The following is a 23,833-nucleotide window of genomic DNA, read 5'->3' on the forward strand; positions in this document are numbered from 1 at the left end:
GACGCTTAACCAACTGGGCCACCCAAGCACCCGTCCATGATAATTTTTGAATAACTCTTTCTTTCACTTAAAAAAAATGTTTTTCTCATAAATATATTATTTTATAACAAGAAAGAAAGAAAAAGGGCAGACCTGCAGAGAGAGAAAACACCACAGACTTCAGCTCAAATAGCAGAGCCTGAGATTAATTTTTAAGTTTATTTGTCAATTTCCAAAACTCACTAGTGGAATAAAGAGCTTAATACAGGTATGCAAAAAGGGAGCTCCCAAGGGGTTTTCACCAGGATGAAATGGGATTAGCTTTGTAGTTCTTATAATCTTCTTCACAGAAAAATGCAATTTCAGTTTCATGAGCTGGAAAAAAAAAAAAGACAATGGAAAAAAATTTTAATGTAAAACTAGATTTTAAGCAAGCACTGAAATCCATATTACTCTGATTCAGTGTTTCACATGCCTAAAGTGAGAAAGACTAGCTACTTGTTTGGTTTCACATTTCACCAAATCAATAAGTATCAGCTGTCACTATAAGAATTTAGAATTTAAGTAATTTAAAAGTAAAAAGAAAAATAACCAAAAAAAAATTAAAAACAAGGATGAGTACAAGACTGGTTTCCAGGAAACCATAAAATTACTCATGTTATAGTCCTCTTAACAATCCTAGAAAATAAACGTTTATTTTTTTCCAAATGTGCTGCTCAGTTACTGAAGGAGGAGGGGAAAACGCTTTTTTTCTAAAATTAGCCTGTAGGTATAATAATTTAATACTTAGAGGATCAGAATACTTTACAGATCACTTTACATTCTCCCTCATGACCCATCAAAATATGTGTCTGAAGAAGTTAATTTTTTGCCTGCTTATGACTAATTCATGAGGCTTCAACAATATGCAAAGTGAAAGACACAAATTGGCTTCTCCCGCAATACCTTCAAACACCTCTAATTATTCACAGGGGATATGGCACAGCTAAAGGACCCACAAAGGAGCAGAGCAGTCACAATTCTTTCAACCTAGCAGGTCAAGGACTCCGTCTTCTAAAACAGTAAGTCAGCAACATTATTAATTCAGACTGGAGACAAATCTGATGGAGAGCCTTCCAATTATTAAACATGCAATTCTTTAAGGTGTGCGCCAACAAATTCCGCATTTGTTTTTTTTAAATTAAACCAGAAGTTAATACAGTCTGCTTAGCTTTTACAGAAAGAGCAAAAGGGCCTGCAGACTCTCGACAAGAAAACAGACGAGATTATTTGTAATGAATACCGATCACTCAATTAACATATCCTCTAAAAACAGACAAGTAAAAACTCTTCAAGCCAAATAAACAGGATAATAGGGAAAGATGCCAAGGATTCCCACTGGTCTCTTAGTTTACCAAACTCATCTCATCACAGAATTTATCACAAAAGAATGAAATTAAGGAGCTTAGCATGACATTTCAGTTAAAAAAAAAAGGTTTTGCTGGTTTTAAGAATATCAAATTTATTGTTTCTCAATCATGAGTTACCCGTGCTCATTACAGAAAATACAGAAATGCTGAAAGAAGAAAATAAAGTCACCCATAGTTTCAGATCCTCATTCCAGTCCCAGTGCATCTTCAAGATTAAATGAAGATTAATCTTGATGAAAATCAGATTGCAAACTCTCGGCATAATGAGCCTGGGGGTGAGGAGGAGACAGGGCTGCGACAAACTGAGAATCAGTGAGAAGAGGCTAGAAACAAATGAACCCTGGGCAAATAAGAAGTTTGTACAGCTGAATTTTACATGAAAATAGCATTTAAAAGAATGGCTAAGAGGCTCCACACGTGGAATCAGTAAAATGTTGAAGGGGGGGCGGGTTCAGAAAACTCAATATTCAGAAAGAAGATAATTTTGAGATCTATTCCTTTATATAAAAAGCTCCCGGGTTTCCTTTTTTGAAGGGAAGCAAGCCCAAAGGTAGACCTATATCATTTACAAGTAATTCTCATCATCCTCCAAATGCAGAATGAGCTAAAAGCACCCTGTTCTTCAGAATCACAACGCAAGGTTTTACCTACAATGTGCTATTTACATACAGAACTTTACATAGCGCTTTGCCCACGCAGCACTTTGCTCAATACACACTAACTGTAATTACAATTTTCACTTACTGCCGTTGACATTTATCTGTACCCCTTTTGAGAAACAAATACATCGTAGAGTTCCTCAGTATGGTAATAATAGGTTCAGGATAAGCTGAAATAAAGAAGAACTGACAAAGCATTTTTGTTTTGCCACATAGGTTTTCTTGGATCTAATTAACTTACAGATCAATTCATTACTTATCTGAAGTATTTATATGCCATCTCTCACAATACACGCTCAACATGAGATCCCCTAAGATAAAGATTTTCAGATGAATACTTTTTTTCAAAACAACAACAAAACAAGACTGACAAATGGGTTCAACTCCCAATACTTCATGAAGGCTGATAAAATTTACACCCTTCAAAAACTGGAAAACAACACACAAGTTCAAAGTGGGTTACTCTAAACATTCAAAAGTCAGACATAAAATGTATTTTTTTAATTTTTTTAAAAAGATTTTATTTATTTTTGACAGAGAGAGAGAGTATACAAGCAGGGGAAGCCCAGGCAGAGGGAGAGGGAGAAGCAGGCTCCCCGCTGAGCAGGGAGCCCGATGTGGAGCTCGATCCCAGGACCCTGGGATCATGACCTGAGCCGAAGACAGACATTTTACCGTCTGAGCCACCCAGGCACCCCATAAAATGTATTTTAAACTTGAGTAATGTGGTCCTCAAACAAACCAAATAGAATGCTTTTTAAAATCTGTAAAATTCTCTTGAAAATGTTTGAGAATGATGTCCTGTATTTACGCCACAAATTTACTTATCAATTAGAGTGAAAACAAATTACAGAAGATTTTCAAGACCTCTGCATCATCACCCTTTCGACCATTATCCCTTAAATTCTTGCTTCCCCAGTACTACTTAAAATGGCTCCAAAGAACCCCAAGGAAGTCTACTATGTGCCAGTCCCCTAGGGCACCTGATTTTAAATTAAATGTGCAGCAGGCGCAGTGCACTCAGGTGCAGAGTGCCTTGGCGTGTGAATCTGAAATGAATGTAAAATCTAAAATCCAATAAATACATTGCCAGTTCATCCCTTTGTCTTACTATCAAATGAAATCAAGTAAGAACCCTCCAAATACTGTGCACCATTTTAATGTGACTTTCAAGTGTAATGCAGTGAACACAAGCCAGGACATTCAAACTTTGAAAATGAAATTAATAATTTTTTTAAGATTTTATTTTTTATTTGAGAGAGAGAGAGAGAGCATGAGTCGGGGGCAGAGGGAGAGGGAGAAGCAGACTCCCTGCTGAGCAGGGAACCCGATACGACATGGGGCGGGGGTGGGGGGGGCTCAATCCCAGGACCCTGGCATCCTGACCTGAGCCCAAGGCGGATGCTTAACCGACTGAGGCACGCAGGGGCCCCTGAAATTAATAATTTTATAATGTGTCCAAACAGGTCAGCTCCATGTATATACACACCTTTAACAGGAAAATAATAATGACTTTAAATAAAAGAATGTAAGAAAAACCAATTTTGTATGTAAAAGCTCAAGAAAAATTCAAGGCAATATACTTAAGCTCCTAACTAATTTATTCCAAAAACTCACCTATCAATGAGGATTTATTGCACAGTTTTGAACTCCCTAGCCTGTACTAGTCGGCACCAAAGTAGTATAAGGCACAGCAACTGCTGTCTGAGAAGACAGAGACCTGCGCACAGACTCTGTAGTACAGATAATTAATGATCAGGCAAGCTGTAATGTGATAATAAGTACAGGTTATTGGCCAAAAAAAAAATACAGGAGTGAGGTCTGGTTTCTGCAGCAATTTGAGACCAAAAGGACAAAGTTTTACCTTCTCTCCTAATCCAGGAGTATATCCTATCCTTCCAAGGTTCATAAAATCCGAAACTACAAATCATTCAAAACTATGCTCACAGCTGAGTTATACATTTATATATATATATATATATATTTTTTTTACAGCTGAGTTATATTTCTAAGTTTGCACCAAAGTGATCCAGCCAAGAGTTCCCAAACACAGTGCTTTATTTCACATTTGCTTCAAGCATCTGTTTTTTAGATCAGTGGGCAGAGAGGATTTCAAGGTTCAGTTTGAAGAGAGCAAATAGTAAAATAAATCTGACCTTTTAGAGACTGGACACAGGCCTGTGGATTCCCACAGTGGTGAAGGGAGGGTAAAAAGGGAAGAACAATCCAGGCCCCTTGTTCTGGAATCCCAAATTCCCCAAGCCCACCACCTACCTTCTTGAATACCAGACTACCACTGTTTTGATGTTTAAGGTAAAGAACAGCCCCTGTAAGACGCTGTTAAGGGAAGAAAGCATGTATGCCCTAAGATATTATTACTCAAAAGAGGATGGGAAAGGCACCTGGAATGTTCAGGAAACACAAATCAAACACGATCCTGATAAAGAAGTGAGAGCCAAAGAATCCTGCAATATCAGCTGTACATCTGAGATAATCAAAAGGTGCTGGGCACAAAGTCAGGGTTCTGGTTGTGGGCAGACAACATAAGTTGACACATAAAATGAAAACCGACCACAGGGGAGCTTTGGAATGAGTACAGGATCCGGTTTGAAGCAAACTCCTCCCTCAGATAAGCACTTAGGGTTTGGCCTGCTGTATCTTGTTTTAAAATATTTCCAGTAAAACACAACAGGCTTGAAAAGAGTTACCCTGCCACCATTTCTTTCCTAAGGAAAGAGGATTCAAAAGATAATAGTAGTAGAATGTAGCCAAAGGAAAGAGATAAAACACCACCACAAAAATACTGACGTGCAAATTTACCACTTAGGGGAATGAGTCCATAAAACTACAGTCATTAATGACAAGGTAAAAATCTTTGCATTTACAAATAACAATTCTAAGTAAAGCTTTCTTCTTCCTTCCAAAAAAAAAAAAAAAGCACATCTTTTTACTGAGGTCTTTTAACTCTGAGTCCACAAGCGAAAATGTGCCCTGACGTCAGGCGCAGAATATACAATTGGGATCCGCAATACAGTTAAAAGGCTGGGGCAGGAACTGGAGAATTTCTCCGTGAGAAAAGAGATCTTCAAACAAGTTTTTTCCCCTAAGATCCCCCTGCTCACAGTCCTTGTCTTCCTTTCATGAATTCTGCAGAAAAGTCTAATGATAAATTTGTTACATTGGCCTTATTCCCATGGCAACAGCGATGGCAGAGTGACAGCTCTAAGCAAGATCAAGTGGGGAAAAGGGAGAGTGAGGACTCGGAATTCTTCTCTTCAACCACTTAAAAACCTAACCAGACATGGCACCGAGGGAGGGGAAATTCCCTAGAAAAATCACACACTTCAAGTGTCATTTTTACAACTCTCCTCCCACTCAGAATTTTTTGTGGCTTCCAGGGACCACCACCTCCTTCCCATGTGGATGTGAAGCTTCTCCAGGGCACAGCATGGCGGCTCCGGACAGGAAGCCACTCCAGCCGGGCCAGGAGTCACCCCAGACCAGGGCTGTGGGCTTGCCAGGGCTGGGGGGCAGTGTGAGGTTCCAGGACCGCCCTGAAACTAGTGGGGAACTCGTGACAAGAATCTGATGCTCATCAAAGACCCATGGCCTTACAACAAGAATGACAGAAAGATGGATCTAATTCTTACCTTTACAGCTGGTTCATTACATGAGTCTGAAAATGACAGTTAAGCCAACAACTCAGTAATTTTAATAAATTCAAAACATTTGCCAATTGCCTTCTCTAAAATGGCTTCCAAATATGTGTTTCTGAGGGTCTCTACATGCATCGTTCCAGATGTTTTCATAGGCTTTTCTCATTCAACTCTTAGGACAACGCTCTGAAACAGGTTCAGTGGTTTCTGTTTTGTTTTACATGAATCAAAACAGAAGTTCAAAAACACTAAATGGCTTATGAATGGTCACAAAATAAGTAAAATGCAGAGCCCTCATTCAAACCAATTTTCTCCAACTTTAGGAGTCTATTCTTTAAAATTGGTTACTTAATTTACATGGGAACTGTAGAAAAATTTTAAATTACGAGAACAATTAGATGATATCGAGAACGAAAAAAAAAAATCAAATGCTTGCAGTGCCACCAGCCAGAGAACCATTTCTACAATTTTGTTACATGATTTTTTCTTCACATACACATACAGACGTGTAAATATATACATTTATAAACAATAATGGCATCACACAATATATTCTACTTCCATGCAATAAAGAAAGCTCTATATCAGTGATTCACAAACAGGGAAGGTGAGAGAACTCTGCCACCCTGTTGAAGGCACATCTCAACCTCGGGGGAGTCACGGAGCTTAAGGAAGCGTACTCCTGTTGGCATGGTAACAGATGCTACAGGAAGTTAAGAGTGGTAAAGTCTTACTGGCCAAATTGACCTACAGGAAGTTAGAGGTAATATACATTCCCAACAGTAGTACCAGAGAGTATCCACTTAGCAACACTCTCTTGGATACTACCACTTTTCTTGACGTCTGTTAGTTTTGAAATTACTGCTTGTCCAAGGTCACCCAGCCAGTAAGTGGCAGAATCGGGTTGTAAACCCATGCACTCTGGCTCCAGTCTCTAATTCTTAACCACTTAAAAACCATGTAGTATAATACATAAAATAGCATCTATCTTCATGTGTATTTCTCTCTGGACTCATAAGGCTGAACTATTTTTCATATGTTAGCTATTCTATCAGTAGGATTTCTTATATTTTTCCAACCTAATTATAAGAGCGTTTTATAAATTCAGGCTAGGGGCACCTGGGTGGCTCAGTTGATTAAGCATCTGCCTTCGGCTCAGGTCATGATCCCAGAGTCCTGGGATCGAGCCCCGCATCAGGCTCCCTGCTCAGCGGGAAGCCTGCTTCTCCCTCTCCCACTCCCCCAGCTTGTGTTCTCTCTCTCACTGTCTCTCTCTGTCAAATGAATAAACAAAATCTGTAAAAAACAAACTGTCTTTCTTCATTTAAAAAAAAAAAAATATATATATATATATATAAATTCAGGCTAATACCTTTTGTCATATATGAAGTATTCTTTTCATAGTTTAGTGCTTCTCCTTTACCTCTGTTTACATTTTTTAGTTTTTACATGGACGAATCTATCATTTCTCCCTGCTCTATGGCTCTGCCTTCAAGGTCATGCTTGAAAAGCTTTTCTCCCCAAGATTATGAAACTACTAAGCTACATTTTATTTAAAAACAATTTTTTAGGGGCGCCTGGGTAGCTCAGTCGGTTAAGCGTCTGCCTTCAGCCCAGGTCATGATCTCAAGGTCCTGGGATTGAGCCCCATGTTGGGCCCCCTGCTCAGCGGCGAGTCTGCTTCTCCCTCTCCCTCTGCCCTGCTCGTGCTCTCTCTCTCTCTCTCAAATAAATAAATAAAATCTTTTATTTTTTAATTTTTAAAAAATAATAAATTTTTTTACATTATGACATATAATCAATCTACAATTTATTTTGGAATAAAGGTTGGGATAGGATTTAAATTTTATTTTCCCAAATACTCTGGCAATGGGCCCTACATCATTTTCTGGCTAATTCATTCTTTCCACACTTATTTGAGAGGTCAAAACTTTACCATATTGTGAGATCTGACTTTTTTTTAGTTTGTTTCTGATCTTTTCCATAGAGGTTTCAATCCCTACATCATACCAACCCAGTCCGTTGTAAGAATTACAGCTTTATGTTTTAACAACAAGCGGGGCTAGCTTCTAGGTGCCCCGTGCCTCAATAACACAGGTGCCACTTGCTATAATAATATACCAGCATTTGAGGAAATAAATGCCAAAATAAAAACTGTTTTTGAACAATAGCAACCTTACATATTGATAATATGGAAAGACACTAAGTGTAGCCAATAGTGTAGACAAACAAGGAAAGTAAGTCTAAGATTTTGTAACATGTTATTTAGAATCCTATTTAAATGAGAAGACCAGTCAGGAACTCACTTTAGCCACACGTGTCACTCAAAACTGAATTCCTGACATATGTCCTTAAAATAACTCAATAGAACACCTGTCAAAAAAAAAAAAAAAGTAAGGCTTCCTAACATGGACCTCACTTAGAGGGCCCCGTAAGCTGTGTGTCTGGATAGTTACAAAGTGTGATTTGGACTGTTTCCTTAGAGTCACGGACCACAAAGGTGCGTCAGAGGCATAGCACCTTCAACAGCTCACTCCTCTCTGAAAATCTTCACTCCCATTGCCAGATAACCTTCAGGTGTACATACACAGAATTAGAGTGACATCTAATGGTCACAAAACACGTCACATGGCATTTCTTTAAAATAGCACTACATGCACATTCTAGGCTGAAAAGCGAATTTGGGCCCCCTTTCGAGCGCACACGCGAGGCTCCTATTTGAAATTCCACAACTCGGCGGGCCCTGAGTGATCCGGAGGACTATTAGAAACCGCACTGCACGCTATACAAACATCTCACTTCATTATTCCACATTAGTTCTACCAGGTCCATTTCTCTCAAACCATCGGTTCAAATGATGCTGATAAGAGTAAGTAGGTTATTAAGTGAGTAATAACCTGTCAATCACTTAAAACAACCCTCAGCAGAATTCTGAGCATACCTGCAGAAAAGAACTATTTGCATTCTGCACATTTGGAGAGCAGATATCGCCTGCCCTCAGTCAAACGCTCTGAACGTACATCATTCTCATCCTCCTCCTTTGAATAATTATCAGGGAGTGTAAAGAGCACCCAGGGTAGCATTTACTTTGCGGTGAGTTATCCAAACATAATCAGCCGGGCGTTGGCAGAGAGGCTGGGGAAGTGAGCGCCCGTCCAGCACCATGGGGCACTCTTTCTCACCGATTCCACCGGCACGCAGCGTGCTGTCTTCTTCCAGAATGAGTGTGTCGTCGTCTTCCAGACTCAACACAAGCTCGTTCGTCTAGGAAGAAAGAAAACCTCCATCTTATCAGTACCCGTATGTGCTTCATATTTGGTGAAGGCTTCTCGAAGACACAGAATTGTTACTCTGGGTCACAGCAATAACCAAAGTCACATGCTGTTCCCGTCATCATCAGGGCAGAAGCAAAGGGATGTGAGCACCTACCGTGTGCACACACTCCGTAAGTGCTGGGGAGACAGCGCCCTAGCATGGAGCTCTGGGGCCAGGTCTGGATGAAAATTTGGGTTCCACTGATGCCCTACTCTGTGTTCTCCACAAACTACACAGCCTCTCCAAGACTCAGTTTCCTCCTCTATAAAAAAACAGGGAGGGGGCCCTGGGTAGCTCAGTTGGTTTAGCATCCAACTCTTGATTTCGGCTCAGGTCATGATCTCAGGGTCATGAGATGGAGCCCCATGTCAGGCTCTGTGCTGGGTGTGGAGCCTGTTTAAGATTCTCTCTCTCCCTCCCCACACCCTGCTCCCTCAATCTCTCACTCTAAAAAAAAAAAAAAAGGTGGGGGGGGGATGAATCTTCTTTCGCCCCATGGTGAGGATGAAATGAGATGAAGTACAGAAAACCGTAAGGGAGTGTCAGTCACAGAGCAAGGCCTCTCCATGCTAGCTGTCACCGTTCTGTGGCTGTTGTCCTCACCATCATCATTGTCATCTCATCCTCACAATATTCCAGGAGTCAGAGAGGTTAAGAAACAGACCCAGAGGGGGGCGCCTGGGTGGCTCAGTCGGTTAAGCAGATGCCTTCAGCTCAGGTCATGATCCCGGGGTCCTGGGATCCAGCCCCACGTCGGGCTCCCTGCTCAGCAGGGAGTCTGCTTCTCCCTCTGCCTCTTCCCCCCACCCCCACCCCCACTCACGCTCCATCTCAAATAAATAAGGAAAATCTTTAAAAAGAGAGAGAGTAAGAAAAAGAAACAGACCCCAGAGTATACGGAACTGAGGCCCCTAAGCTCTGACCAGCCTGACTTCGGAGAGAAGCAAGTTTACCTGTATGGCCGAAAGTCCACGTATCTAAAAACCTTGCCCTAATAGCAAACACTTGATCCCACGTCATATTAACTTGACCCCGTGTCATACTGACTGTAACCTTTCTCTATGAGGTTTGGGGTGGGAGTGGATGAGTTGGCCCTCCACTGAAATTTACAAATCCTGTTAAACATTATAATATAGGAGAAGATTTTGAGTTGATATCTGCCCCTAAAAAGCATACAGAGGTGACCACTAGTTGGACACACAGTACCACCTGTCAACCAGGTGCTGCTTAGCAACATAGTCTATTTCTAGAATGTAGCTAAGAGGGAACAGAAAGGCCACTCCAGCAGCTAAAACAGAAGGCCCAGAAGCCATGCTCCACAGTCCACAACTTCACCCACTAGAGAGCGCAGGGCTTGACCTCCAGAGTACACAGATTAAAGAGGGGGGGCAATGTTATTTAAAAAAAATCATTTTAGGGGCGCCTGGGTGGCTCAGTCAGTTGAACATCTGCCTTCGGCTCAGGTCATGATCCCAGGGTCCTGGGACTGAGCCCTGAGTGGGGCTCCCTGCTCGGCAGGGAGCCTGCTTGAGCAGGGAGCCTGCTTCTCCCTCTTCCGCTGCCTGCCGCTCCCCCTGCTTGTGCTCTCTTGCGCTCTGTCAAATTAATAAATAAAATCTTTAAAAAATCACTTTAGAATAGGTAGCACAAAGGGGCGCCTGGGTGGCTCAGTCATTAAGCGTCTGCCTTCGACTCAGGTCATGATCCCAGGGTCCTTGGATCAAGCCCCGCCATCAGGCTCCCTGCTCAGCAGGAAGCCTGCTTCTCCCTTTCCCACTCCCCCTACTTGTGTTCCCTCTCTCGCTGTCTCTCTGTCAAATAAATAAAATCTTAAAAAAAAAAAAAAAAAAAAAGAATAGGTAGCACATACTCATGATACAAAATTCTCCAAGCACATAGGGAAGGAGAGAAAAGTAAGTCTCCTCCCAACCCTTATCTACCAGATGGTCTAGTTTCCTTCCAGAGAACTTACACCAATTCTGGCGTATCCTTCTAGAGGCTGTCTCTGTACACGTTCATGCAGGCAGAAATGTGCAGGTAAACTTTTCCAAACACATAACAGCATATTGTATGGTATATTCTAACACATGACTTTTTCCTCTTAAAATATAGCTTAAAATCATTCAAAACCAGTAATACGAGCTGCCTCAATTTATCAAGGCCGTGGGCTAGTCCACTGAAGGGACACACACACACACCACTCTGTCCCCATGGATGGACATTCAGGTTCTTTCCATCTCTTGCTACCATAAACAACCCTGCAACAAATACCCTCATAACGTGTATCATTTTGCCTTTGTATGAGTTTTATGTGTAAGGTAAGTTCCTAGAAGTAGAATTGTTAGGTCAGAGAGCACGTGCAATTTTATTTTGGCAGATATTGCTAAATGACGCTCCAGAGTAGCCGTACCACTTTACAGGAACGCTACCAATCGCTGAGAGTACTAGTCCCCAGAGCATCACTGACACGGTGTACTATCAAAACCATCTGGGGGCGCCTGGGTGGCTCAGTCATTAAGCGTCTGCCTTCGGCTCAGGTCGTGATCCCGGGGTCCTGGGATCGAGCCCCGCATCGGGCTCCCTGCTCCACGGGAAGCCTGCTTCTCCCTCTCCCACTCCTGCTGCTTGTGTTCCCTCTCTCGCTGTATCTCTCTCTGTCAAATAAATAAAATCTTTAAAAAAGAAAAAACAAAAACCATCTGATCCTTGCCAACCTAACAGATGGAGAGTAAGTGTAGTCTGAATTTGCATTTATTTTGAGTCAAGTCGTAAATATTGTTTTTTAATGGACTTGAAGGATAATTTTTTAAATGGAATTATAAAACAGCATCATATACTAAGGAAATCAGGCCTTTTCTGTAATATAAGTGAGAAAATTTTCCCCGTTTTCACTTGTTTCTCAATTTTTTAGTGTTTTTTTCCCTAGAAAAAGGTGCTGAATGTTTGAATAAAGTAAAATTATCAATTTTTTATGGTTTCTGGGTTTTCTACCATACTTAAAAAGACCTTCATTCTAAGATTAATTTTAAAATTCCCTGTTCTCTTCAAATGTTTTTGTCAATTTCATTTTTTTTTAAGTTTTTAATTATGAAGAATTTCAAACATACAGAACAGCACAATGAACCCTCCACACACCCATCACCCAGCTTGAACAAATGATCTACTCATGTTCAGTTGGTTTCACCTCTGTCCTCACCTGTGAGCTTTATTTTCACATTTAAGTCATTAATCCAGTAGGTATTTATTTTGGCATAAAAAAAAGATATGGATTCAACTCACTGTTTTCTGGATATCTCCCAATTTCCCAGTAACACTTACTGAATCCTCATGTTTTCTCCATAGCTTTAAAATATCATATTTACTATACACTAAATTCTGATATATATTTGGGTCAATTTTTGGACTTTTAATTCTGTGCCATTGACCTAAGAGTTCATATGGCAGCACCACACTGTTTTAATTACTAGAGTTTAATAATATGGGTAACACATGTCAGGGCTAGTCATTCCCCTTTCTCTTCCTTTTCCTAACTATTCTTATTTATTTTTTGCATATTAATTTTATAATCAGCTTCTTTCATTCATATATAGATGGGGTGGCATTAAATTCGTAAACTAAGAAAAAACGGACATCTTCATACTGTTGCATCTTCCCATCCAAATATCCGAAGCATTTCCATTTAAGTCTTATGTTGGATCCCTTTTGGCATGTCTATTGTTTTGTGAAATTCAGGTAGAATTTCATATAAATAAAACGCACAGATCTTAAGGGGAGTTCAGTTCAATAAGTGTGGACAACTGAATGACCCTCACTAGCATTTCGAAGACTCCCCACTGAGCAGGAAGCCTAATGCAGGGCTCTATCCCAGGACTCTGAGATCATGACCTGAGCCAAAGGCAGATGCTTAACCAACTGAGCCACCCAGGTGCCCCAAGCATTTATTTTTTAATTCACCTAATTTCATTGTCTTCTCTAATCCTAGATACCCACCATAAACTCAATCAGCTTTCAAATAACTGTATACCAGAGATTACAAAGAAAATGGCATGAGGGTATGGCTGTTGCCTATGAATTAGTAACTTCAAAAAACATTTTTTTGCAAATTTAATTTTTACATTAAATATTTGCTTGATATAGAACATGCACGCTTTTTAAAAAAATTAACACTTTTTTAAAGGATCTACTACTAACAGGGGCTTAGTGGGGTTTTTTTTTTTCCTTAATGGCTGTAGAAAGGGTACTTACAAAATAAAAAATGCTATTATAATGGGAAATATTTCAGAAGTACATGTGTTCATTCATTTATTCACTGAGACAGCCAACAGCGATCACTTGCCATGTGTCAGATACTACTGTACATATGAAACGTACCTTTGCGGGTGCCTGGGTGGCTCAGTTGGTTGGGCGACTGCCTTCGGCTCAGGTCATGATCCTGGAGTCCCGGGATCGAGTCCCGCATCGGGCTCCCTGCTCAGCAGGGAGTCTGCTTCTCCCTCTGACCCTTCCCCCTCTCATGCTCTCTCTCTATCTCATTCTCTCTCTCAAATGAATAAATAAAATCTTTAAAAAAAAAAGAAACGTACCTTTGCTTTATGTGCTTGATGAACAATCTTTAGTTTATCTGAAAGAAAAAAAGAAGTCTTCGTAAAAGATTATTTTAAAACTTCATTTGAATAATCTGAAATGGGAGGGTGCAGCTATGAAATTGAGAAACTTAAGTCCTTGCCTTATGATCCATTCACTTAAAAATCTAGTATACAATAAAAAAAAAATTACTTTTATATATCATCACCTTAAAGGTCACTGCTGTTTAAAGATATTTGAAAGCCTTCGTCTTTGACACACACAACTGGGTGCCATAACCTGCAATGAACTTGGCACATTTTCCCTTAGAATAGAAGACAGGTGGATATTACTCGATCCTGTTTTTTGGAGTTGCAAAAGGCTATAATTAGCAAATAATGTAAAAAATGTCACACATTAACATAAGCAGTTCAAAAAAACCTAGTAATATTTCAGAATACATATAGTGACAGGAGTCAAACGATTATCCTGACAACTTGTTACCACTCTCTGAGCTCAGGCTCACTGGTAATGTGAGCAGGGCTGCTAATGCCCAAAGAATATCAGTATTTGCCTCCTGGTTTTCAAACATTGCACAGGCTCACACCATCTAATCTGCTTTATTCAATCCTCCTTCACTCCTTAATCTGTTTATCTTGATGTCAAGCTATGCTGTGCTTTTCCAGTAAGTCATTTCTCTACATTCGGTGAAGTCCGACTCTGCATCAGTGAGCTCTTAATTATAGCAGGGGCTCAGCATTTAACGGGTTTCAAGTCAGAAAGTTTCCAATTCTTCACTCAGTTTTGTTTAACCATCCAATTAATGTATTATGATTACATGTATTATTATATCTGGACAAACTCTTAACCTTAAACTAAAATTCATTTCTATCAATCATGCCATTCGATTCAATAAAGAATTCCAACAGTAAAATGAAATGAAAGGATCTACTTAAAAAACAGGCCTTGATTTAACTCTGTTCTAATAATACGAAAGAAAAGGGTAGCTACCCAGTTAAGAACTAGCACTGAATTACCCATTATTTTAAATAGTCAACTTTCAGTTATCTATTGCAATTTTTAACACAAGGTCAGCCTAATCCTAGGACTGCAACTATGTACTGTTAAGAACTAAAAATAAATCTAATCTAGGTGAAAAAATGCATATTAGGAATGTAAATACACCACAATTGCTAAAAATAAGCTCAGAATGTACACAAGAAAATAAACAAATTGGCTTTTGGATTATCTGTTATTCTGAGTTACCTATTACCTTTTTCTCATTATAGCTAGATAACGGTTTATTATTAGAGACAAGTTAGAAAAGCCAGTAAGGGGGCGCCTGGGTGGCTCAGTCGTTAACCGTCTGCCTTTGGCTCAGGTCATGATCCCAGGGTCCTGGGATCGAGCCCTACATCGGGCTCCCTGCTCCGCAGGAAGCCTGCTTCTCCCTCTCCCACTCCCCCTGCTTGTGTTCCCTCTCTCGCTGTGTCTCTCTCTGTCAAATAAATAAATAAAATATTTTTTAAAAAAAAGAAAAGCCAGTAAGTTTTTTAACTAAAAGGATCCTACTTAAAGTCTGTTACAACCAACAAGCCAAACTGTGGTTTGATCTTACCAAATATTAGTCATGTTCTACATATTTTGCTAATGAGCCTTTATTAGAAATATCCTTGCTCTAATGGGTCCTGCAAACCCACAATAAGAAGGCCACATTTTTTTTTTAGCAGAATAAGAAATGATTTGAACAGAAATTTTCAGATTTTTCCCTCCAACAGAAACTAGTAAGACTTGGTAAGAGGGTCAGGGAAACAACCAGCTAGCAAAAGATATTGTACTAATAATGTCCTTTTCCTTGTTGAATAATCTCTTTCACTTGTTTTTACTTCTTTAAAAAAAAAAAAAATCTTCATTATTAACAGAAACAGCATCTGTGGGTATTGTACCTGAAGCGCAAATTCCTTGAGGAAAGTCACCTCATAAAAATAAAAAGAATCGGGGCACCTAGGTTGCTCAGTCGGTTAAGCATCTGCTTTCGGCTCAGGTCATGATCTCCAGGTCCTAGGCCCCACCGTCAGGTTCCTTGCTCAGCGGGGAGCCTGCTTCTCCCTCTGCCTGCCACTCCCCCTGCTTGTGCTCTCTCTGTCTCTTTCAAATGAGTAAATAAAACCTTGAAAAAAAATAAAAAATAAAAAGAATATATCTGTGGTGCATTTGATGTGTTCACACAAGTGGGTTTAATCACACACGGCCTTATGAAATAAACAGTATCAGCAGCTCCACACTGCATAGCCACCAATAGTTACTGTACACAGGCACAGCGTCTAGGTGATCAGGATTTAAAAATAAGACCACATCCAATGTGCTTTAGAACCCAGTCTGGTCGGGATAAATCAGTCATAGATGTAGATGTCAATTAAATAGGAGGAGGGGCCCTAAGAAATCTCAGACTCTCCGTGGTCTGGCCGGTGAGCCAGCCCTTTGCCCAAGGGCATGGAGACAGCAACCAGCAAAGCTGAAATCTGACTCTGGACCCTTTCCACTCCCCAACACCCAATGTGTTCTATTCCCACAGAGCAGGTAGCAATACTGGAGGACAAGGACAGGTGAGAAAGTAACGTTTGGCCTTCCTTTTTGAACACAAAGCAGCAGATTGTTACAGAGCCAAACCCAGACTGGGTCACTGAAAGTCTATCAAAACCCTAGTGTTTCTCTAATTTCTCATCTCACAGATAAATGTGTTCACTTCTTCTGCCAATTCACCTGAATAGTATACAAATCCTAGGTCAAAACAGTGTTAATAAGGTGGGACAATATAAGAGGTACGTTATCTACCCCCGTGATGATCAACAGTCAGATATTCTAATGCATTCAGTATCTAAAACTTATCTTTCAAAATGACTTATATGGAACACAAGTTGGAATATGTATGCATATGCATGCACATGCGTGCACACACACACACACACACACACACATACACCATGCAAAAAGGAAATGGCATCTGTAGGTTGATTCAAGTTTAAGGTTATATTGCAAGTCATGATACTCTGAAAGCCACGAAAGCCAGAATTGAGAAGTTTCATATTTACTTAACTGTGCTTTTTATTCCTTTCTCTTATTCAATATTTAGTATGTAAATTCTTTAAGCCCAATAAATCAAAGTACTTTCCACTCAGTGCCTTCAACTTCTGCTTGACTACCCCTTATGACCTCACAATTAGTCTCTGGATATTAAAATGCATACACACGGTGAAGATTGTGATTTCAAAGTATTTTAGGTCATAAGTTGCTCTACCAAATGGGAACAGAATTAAAAGCCACTCCAAAAAATGATCTGAGGTAATAAAAAATTTATACTTCAAAAAATGTCTGTACCAATTAACAGAAATATTTATTAGATGCGTCATAATTTTCAAGTGAGGTCTCAAACTCAAAGTTTGGTGAGTGTCACTATGCTGAAGGTTAATAACTGTACCACCTTTATACCAAATAATGGAACCCAACTTCCTGCCTCATTACTGCATTGTTTAATCGACCCCTGTAACATGCAAAATTACTATATACTATGCTTAAGTTATTGGCATTTAAAATGTTTAATCTCTTCTTTTAATTCCTAGTCTGAAATCATTTTTCTTTCTGGTTACCTGACAAAGAAATTCATTTTAGACATCGTTTGCCAAACACGTTATTTGTTCCTCACAAATAGGCCACTTTCATACACTATTACAATTTACTTCACCGATACACCAGGATTCCTATATTTCTAAATAAACTTCCATTTTGGTTTTTGTTTACAGATAGTAAACTCATTTTTGAAAACCAAATTTAAATTGCTATCAACATAAAACTAACGTAAAATTGTATTAATATACGTTTTTAAAGAATAAGTAAAATTAGTTACCATATTTATAATTTCTGAATGGTGGTGGCAGGTTGGTCCTTAAAGGAATATCTGTAAGAGAAAGATTATTTTTATTATATTCAAGTAGACACTTGTAGTATATGCACAGTCTTTTGCTACGTTCTCCTAGATCTCCAGACTAAGCTACTTTGAAAAATTGGTAGAACACAAAATGAAGCTAACACGCCATCAAAATTCAGAGGTCATCTAAAACAATGGAACCACTGAGGAAATGTTGAGCTGTTACTAGCTGAACTAAGAATTCAGTAACGTTATTAAATGAATTGTCATTTTATTAAGTACAACAGCATCTATGTACATTCGAAATATATAGCATGCCTGTGTGAGATATTATTTTCTATTAGGTGACATTCATTTAGCATATGAACCTGAGAACTCATTCAGGCCTGTAGTGGAAACCAATGATCTAGATGAGTGTTATTACTCTTACCAAAATTCAGATAACCTACAATGTAACTCTAACTCAGCAAAGAAAACAAAACAAAAACAAATTAAATATTCTTTTTAAAACAGAATTTCAAATGTTAGATCTGTTTAATTTATTAGCACTTATAGTTCCTGAACAAGACACTGAAACACTGTGAAGGTGTGAGGTAAGGAACAGAGGGCCCCGTGAAACTGCTCACAGTTAGAGGTGCCTACATTCTAAGAAATCAAATCACAGTCTTCCGTTCAGTCTGGACTTCTGAGAGAAGAGACAGTGAAGGCAAAGGAGAGCACTTTGTCTTTCTTCCTCTGGATGTCAGCTCAAGTGCCACTCCACCGAGAGGCCTCCCCTGCAGGCCCTGCTAAGGGTGGGTCTCCCCTCAAACGGTTTCCTTCATGACATTCCTTACAACAGTAGTTCTGTTATGTTGGTCTCCCTTCCCTACTAATTCATAAACTCCTTGAGATTAAGACAGTAGGCCATAGCTCCTGAAACCGAAGACCGTGTCCGCCACATCATAGGTTAATAGATAACTGGTTCCATGAGGGCAGGGACTTTAGCCAATTTTCATTGTGTTACCAGTACCCAAAAGAGTGCTGGGCACATGTCAGGTGCTTAAAAATATTCGTGAATGAATAAATATAACTTAAGCCTTTCATTTGGCAGTTAAGAACTCCAAGGTCCTGGTTGGCCCAGGGTGTCAGAGTTAGGGCTAGAATCCAATCTTCCCATTCTGCAGCAAGGGGAAGGGGTTCTCTTCTGCAATGGCAGAAAGACACCAGCCATTCAACCCATTTGGTGAGATAAGAACTTTGGTGCACAAACACATAAAAAGGCCTGAGGAGGAAGAGACAAAACTAAACACCTTCCTTACGAAAGAGGCAAAAGAGGTGGCTTCTCATTTTGTGCTACAACAAATAAGGCTGCGGGTAGTCATATGCGGACGTGCACTTGCATTTCACCCAGAAGTGGAATGGCTGGATCGTACGGTAGGGGTTGGTTTACCCTTTTAAGAAACTGCCAACTCATCTTCTAAAGTGGTTCCTCTTTACATTCCTACCAGTGGCCAATCAGAGTTCCAGTTCTTCCACATCCTAGCCAAAACTGGGGTTTTAATTAAACCTTTTTTGTTTTTAAAAGATTTTATTTACTTATTTGAGACAGAGAGAATGAGAGACAGAGAGCATGAGGGGAGGAGGGTCAGAGGGAGAAGCAGACTCCCTGCCGAGCAGGGAGCCCGATGCGGGACTCGATCCCGGGACTCCAGGATCATGACCTGAGCCGAAGGCAGTCGCTTAACTAACTGAGCCACCCAGGCGCCCAATAAACCTTTTTAATTCTAGCCATTTCAGTGGGAGTGTTGTGTTCTCACCATGACTTTATTTTTTAAAATAATTTTTTTTAAAGATTTTATTTATTTATTAGAGAGAGAGACATTGAGAGAGGGAACATAAGCAGGGGGAGTGGGAGAGGGAGAAGCAGGCTTCCTGCCGAGCAGGGAGCCCGACATAGGGCTCGATCCCAGGACCCTGGGACCATGACCTGAGGTATGTACGTCAGAGGGCAATTTGATATGTATGAAAATTACATATGCATATACCCTTTGACCTAGGAATTCCACTCCAAGAATTGATCACAGAGATACATTCTCACACGTGTGTGTTATATACATACAAGGGTACTAACTGTAGCATTGCTTACAGTAGCAAATGCTCAGAAAAATCCAAATGTCCTCCAGTGGGGGGACTTACTAAATAAATAATATGCCCAAAAAATGAAACATATTTTTCAACTGTTAAAAAAAAAAAAGAAAAGAAAGAGGCTCAGGAAGTGCTCTAGTAGTATCTTCAAAGTATGTTAAAGGTAAAGGAAAGCATAAAGCAGACCATTATTTTTAAAGTAAGCCACCTTTTGAGGAAAATGGGGGAAAAGTAAGCATATATGTTTGTATTTGCTTAAACGTTCACGGGGTAGGGGAGAGCACGGTGTACTGGTCAGAGAACAGAAGTGGAAAGGAGAGTTTTTACTGATTTCCTTTTACGTTCTGACCTTAAAACTACATACATGTATTATCTATAAAGAAAACGTTCTTAAAAACCCACACATCTGAATTAGGAAATGTGTTTTTCTAGGCAGACACTTAACGACTGAGCCACCCAGGTGCCTCTTACCGTGACTTTAACTTGCACTTCACTAGACTAACGATGGTATGACGTATCTTTGCTCAAGTGTTTGTTCAGATCTTTTAGCACTTTTTAATAGGGTTAGGTCCTACCTATGTAGTTAGAAGAGATTTTTTGTTGTTGTTTTCTAGGCACAAGTTTTTGGTTGGATGTTCTACAAATATTTTCTCCAAGTCCATGGCTTGTCTTTTCATTTTCTTAACAGTGTATTTTGAGGGCGCCTGGGTGGCTCAGTTGGTTAAGCGACTGCCTTCGGCTCAGGTCATGATCCTGGAGTCCCGGGATTGAGTCCGGCATCGGGCTCCCTGCTCGGCAGGGAGTCGGCTTCTCCCTCTGACCCTCCCCCCTCTCATGTGCTCTCTCTCTCTCAGATGGATAGATAAAATCTTTAAAAAAAAAAAAAAAAGTGTATTTTGAAAAGCCAACTTTTTCATTTTGATGAAGCCTGACTAATCTTTTACAGTTTGTGCTCATTGTGCTGTATTTAAGACATTTTTACCAAAATCAAAGTCTTTAACATTTTCTTCTGTTTTCTTTTAGAAGTTTTATAGTTTCTGCTTTTATATTTACATTTACATCTTGACAAATTTTGAGTTATTTTTGCATAGGGTACGAGGTAAGAGCTGAGGTTCATTTATTTGCATATGGATATCCAATTGTTCCAGTACCTTTTTTTGGAAAGATCACCTCTTCCCCCAAAAACACCTTGGTCAAAAATCAACTGAACATACATGTAAGTGTAGGTCTGTTTCTGCACTGGTTTTCATTGATATGTCATCTATATATCAATACCACACACAATGTCTTGGTTGATGTAGCTTTATAGTACTAACTCATGTAATCAGTGTAATTCCTACAACTTTTTTTCTTCTTTTTGTGAGTTAACTACAGGTTGATGTAGGATAGAACATTAGGGTTTGAAGCCGATGGCCAAGAAAGAATTCTTGAGACGTCTTTGGTGCAAAAAGGTGATTTTATGAAAGCACGGGGATAGGACCCATGGGCAGGAAGAGCTGCACCGGGGTCATGAGGAGTGGCCCATTATGTACTTTCAAGTTGGGAGGGAGTTATAGTTTAAGTCTCTAAGGAATTTAGAAGTGAGGTTTCCAGGACCTTGAGGGGGTTAACTATTGTTGGGAAAAGGTCATTTATTACTGTCTAATACAACCTAAGTCATGAGACCCTTGAGATGTATCTCGGTGGGCCATATGTTTGGGGGCGGGGGGAGGTGATTGCCAACATGTATCTTGGGAGGTTTAGAGATAAATAATACGTATCTTGGGGAGTTTAGAGATAAAGGAAATTTCTGAAGGAATTTTTATATGTTAAAGTAGACTTACAGGATCCAGGGTTGGGGGTTTGTCCTAGGATTGTCTTTTGCCCTTGGCAAAGTATTAACATTGAGGCAGTTGAGTCCCTAGAGGAATGTCATTCTGCCTGTTTCAAAGACTTGTCAATGGGCTGTAGGTAGTAAGGATATTTTATAATTTTTCTTCTGCCTTTGTTTCCCACATCATAGGTCTTTTTAACTTTCCTTATAAATTTTAGAATAAAATAGAATAAGTTATTTCTAAACTGTAGAGTATATAATTATGTATATATTTATGAAGGGAGGAAGTGTGCTGAGATTTTGATTGGAAGCTATACATCATTTTGAGGAGACATGACCTCTTCACCATATTTTTTCTGACCCACAGACACAAGGTATCTCCATTTATTCTGGTCTTTTAAAAGTTTTCTCAGTGATTTTTTTTTTTTAAGATTTTATTTATTTATTTGAGAGAGAGAATGAGAGAGAGAGAGCACATGAGAGGGGGGAGGGTCAGAGGGAGAAGCAGACTCCCTGCTGAGCAGGGAGCCCGATGTGGGACTCGATCCCGGGACTCCAGGATCATGACCTGAGCTGAAGGCAGTCGCTCAACCAACTGAGCCACCCAGGTGCCCCTCTCAGTGATGTTTTAAGAGTCTTCAGTGCAAAAGTCTTACACTCTAGCAAATGTATTCCATTTCATACTTTGTAATGCTATTATAAAAGGTTTTTTGTAATTTTCAAGCCGTATATTAGTAGTAATACAATTGATTTTTGTGTATTAGTCTTATATCCTACAACTTCCTTAAGCCTCGATTATAGTAGTTTATATAGATTCTGCAGGATTTTACAATAATCATAATAAAATCATAATAGATTATGTAGGTAATCATGTCACCAGTGAATAATGGCAATTTTACTTTTTCCTTTCTAATAGGGATGCCTTTTATTTCTTTTTCTTCCCTCAATAAATTGGCTAGAACTTCCAGCTCAGTGTTGAATAGAAGTGATTATGAGCAGACACCTCTGCCTGGTTCCTAATCTTAGGAGGAAAGCACCCAGTCTTCCACCATTAAGTATGATGTTGGAGGTCCATTTTTCATATACCCTTAACCAGGTAGAATAAGTTCCCTTCTATTCCTACTTTGCTGAGAGTTTCTAACAGGAATGGATGCTGGATTTTGTCTTTATCTACTGAGAGATTCATCTGGTTTTCCTTCCTTCATCTATTCATATAATGAATTACATTGGATTGCTTTTTGTTGTTTTTACATTGATTTTTTTTCAAGATTTTATTTGACAGAGAGAGAGCACAAGCAGGAGGAGCAGCAGAGGGAGAAGGAGGCTCCCTGCTGACCAGAGAGCCAGACATGGGGCTCGATCCTAGGATCCTGGGATCATGGCCTGAGCCAAAGGCAGATGCTTAACCGACTGAGCCACCCAGGCGCCCCCACTGATTTTTGATAGTAAACCATCCTTGCATTCCTAAGGTAAACTCCATATGGTCATAATATATTCTTCTTTAACTACTGTATCTCTTTGTGTGAAAGATGTTGGTTGGTAGCTGTTTTTTTCTTCTAATTACATTCTCTGATTTTGATATCAGGGTAAGGATGGCCTCAGAAAATAATATTTTCTGATAAATATTTCCTCCTCTTGAGTTTTATGGAAGACTTTCTGTAGAATTGGGATTATTTCTTCCTTAAATATATGGTAGAATTCACCAGTGACTGGAACTGGGACTGGAGTTTTCTGTGTGGAAATGTATTTTAATTACTGTTCATTTTAAAATACAGAATTATTCAGGTGGTCTGTTTATTAGTGGGCTTTGGTAGTTTGGGTGTTTCAAGGAACTTGCCCACTGTCCTGGGATAACACATTTATGGCATAAAGTTGTTTAATGTATTCCCTTATTATTCTTTTAGTATTTGTAGAGATTCTGTAGTAATGTAACAACTCTCACTGTTGATACCAATAATTTGTGTCTTCTCTCTTTTGTTTTTTCCAATCAGTCCAGCTACAGCTTTATCAATTTCATGGATTTCAAAGAATCAGGTATGGCTGATTATTGATTTTCTCTGTGGTTTTCCATTTTCTACTATAATCTTTATGATTTCTTTTATTCTGCTTACTTTGGATTTTACTTTTCTTTTTCTACTTTCTTAACACAGAAGCTGAAACCAGTAATTTGAGACCTCTTCTCTCTTTTTTTTTTTTTGGTATCTTTTTTTTTTTTTTTTTTAAGATTTTATTTATTTGACAGAGAGAGAGAGAGCGGCAGAGGGAGAGGGAGAAGCAGACTCCCCACTGAGCAGGAAGCCCAGTGTGGGACTCGATCCCAGAACGACCTGAGCAGAAGGCAGAGGCTTGACCAACTGAGCCACCCAGGTGCCCCTTGTGTCTGGTAT

At 39.6% G+C, this 23,833-nt stretch overlaps 1 protein-coding gene and 1 long non-coding RNA gene across 8 annotated transcripts in view; one reads left to right on the forward strand and one right to left on the reverse strand.

Annotated features, from left to right (window-relative positions):
- LOC145720578 (uncharacterized) overlaps positions 1 to 6,156 on the forward strand; it is a 36,758-nt gene extending 30,602 nt beyond the window's left edge. For both annotated transcript variants that reach the window (XR_014143651.1, XR_014143650.1), the window contains one exon: positions 5,446 to 6,156. This is a non-coding gene — a long non-coding RNA (uncharacterized LOC145720578). The remainder of the gene's footprint in view (positions 1 to 5,445) is intronic.
- Positions 1 to 23,833, reverse strand: part of C3H2orf76 (chromosome 3 C2orf76 homolog) — a 44,062-nt gene that overhangs the window by 6,268 nt on the left and 13,961 nt on the right. The window contains exons 3-7 of one of the 6 annotated variants that reach the window (XM_081814604.1): positions 17,486 to 17,536; positions 13,602 to 13,639; positions 8,886 to 8,967; positions 8,010 to 8,076; positions 180 to 354 (exon numbers count right to left, since the gene is read on the reverse strand). In XM_081814604.1, the coding sequence (XP_081670730.1) occupies positions 8,024 to 8,076; positions 8,886 to 8,967; positions 13,602 to 13,639; positions 17,486 to 17,536 (224 nt within the window). In that variant the 3' untranslated portion in view covers positions 180 to 354; positions 8,010 to 8,023. Of the gene's footprint in view, positions 1 to 179; positions 355 to 8,009; positions 8,077 to 8,885; positions 8,968 to 13,601; positions 13,640 to 17,485; positions 17,537 to 23,833 lie in introns of those variants that run through there. The other 5 variants (XM_031030120.2, XM_081814603.1, XM_081814606.1 and 2 more) reach the window with 5 other exon arrangements.

The sequence above is a fragment of the Leptonychotes weddellii genome, chromosome 3 (assembly GCF_054177405.1).
Source record: "Leptonychotes weddellii isolate Sample4059 chromosome 3, ASM5417740v2, whole genome shotgun sequence".
Taxonomy (NCBI): Eukaryota; Metazoa; Chordata; class Mammalia; order Carnivora; family Phocidae; genus Leptonychotes; species Leptonychotes weddellii.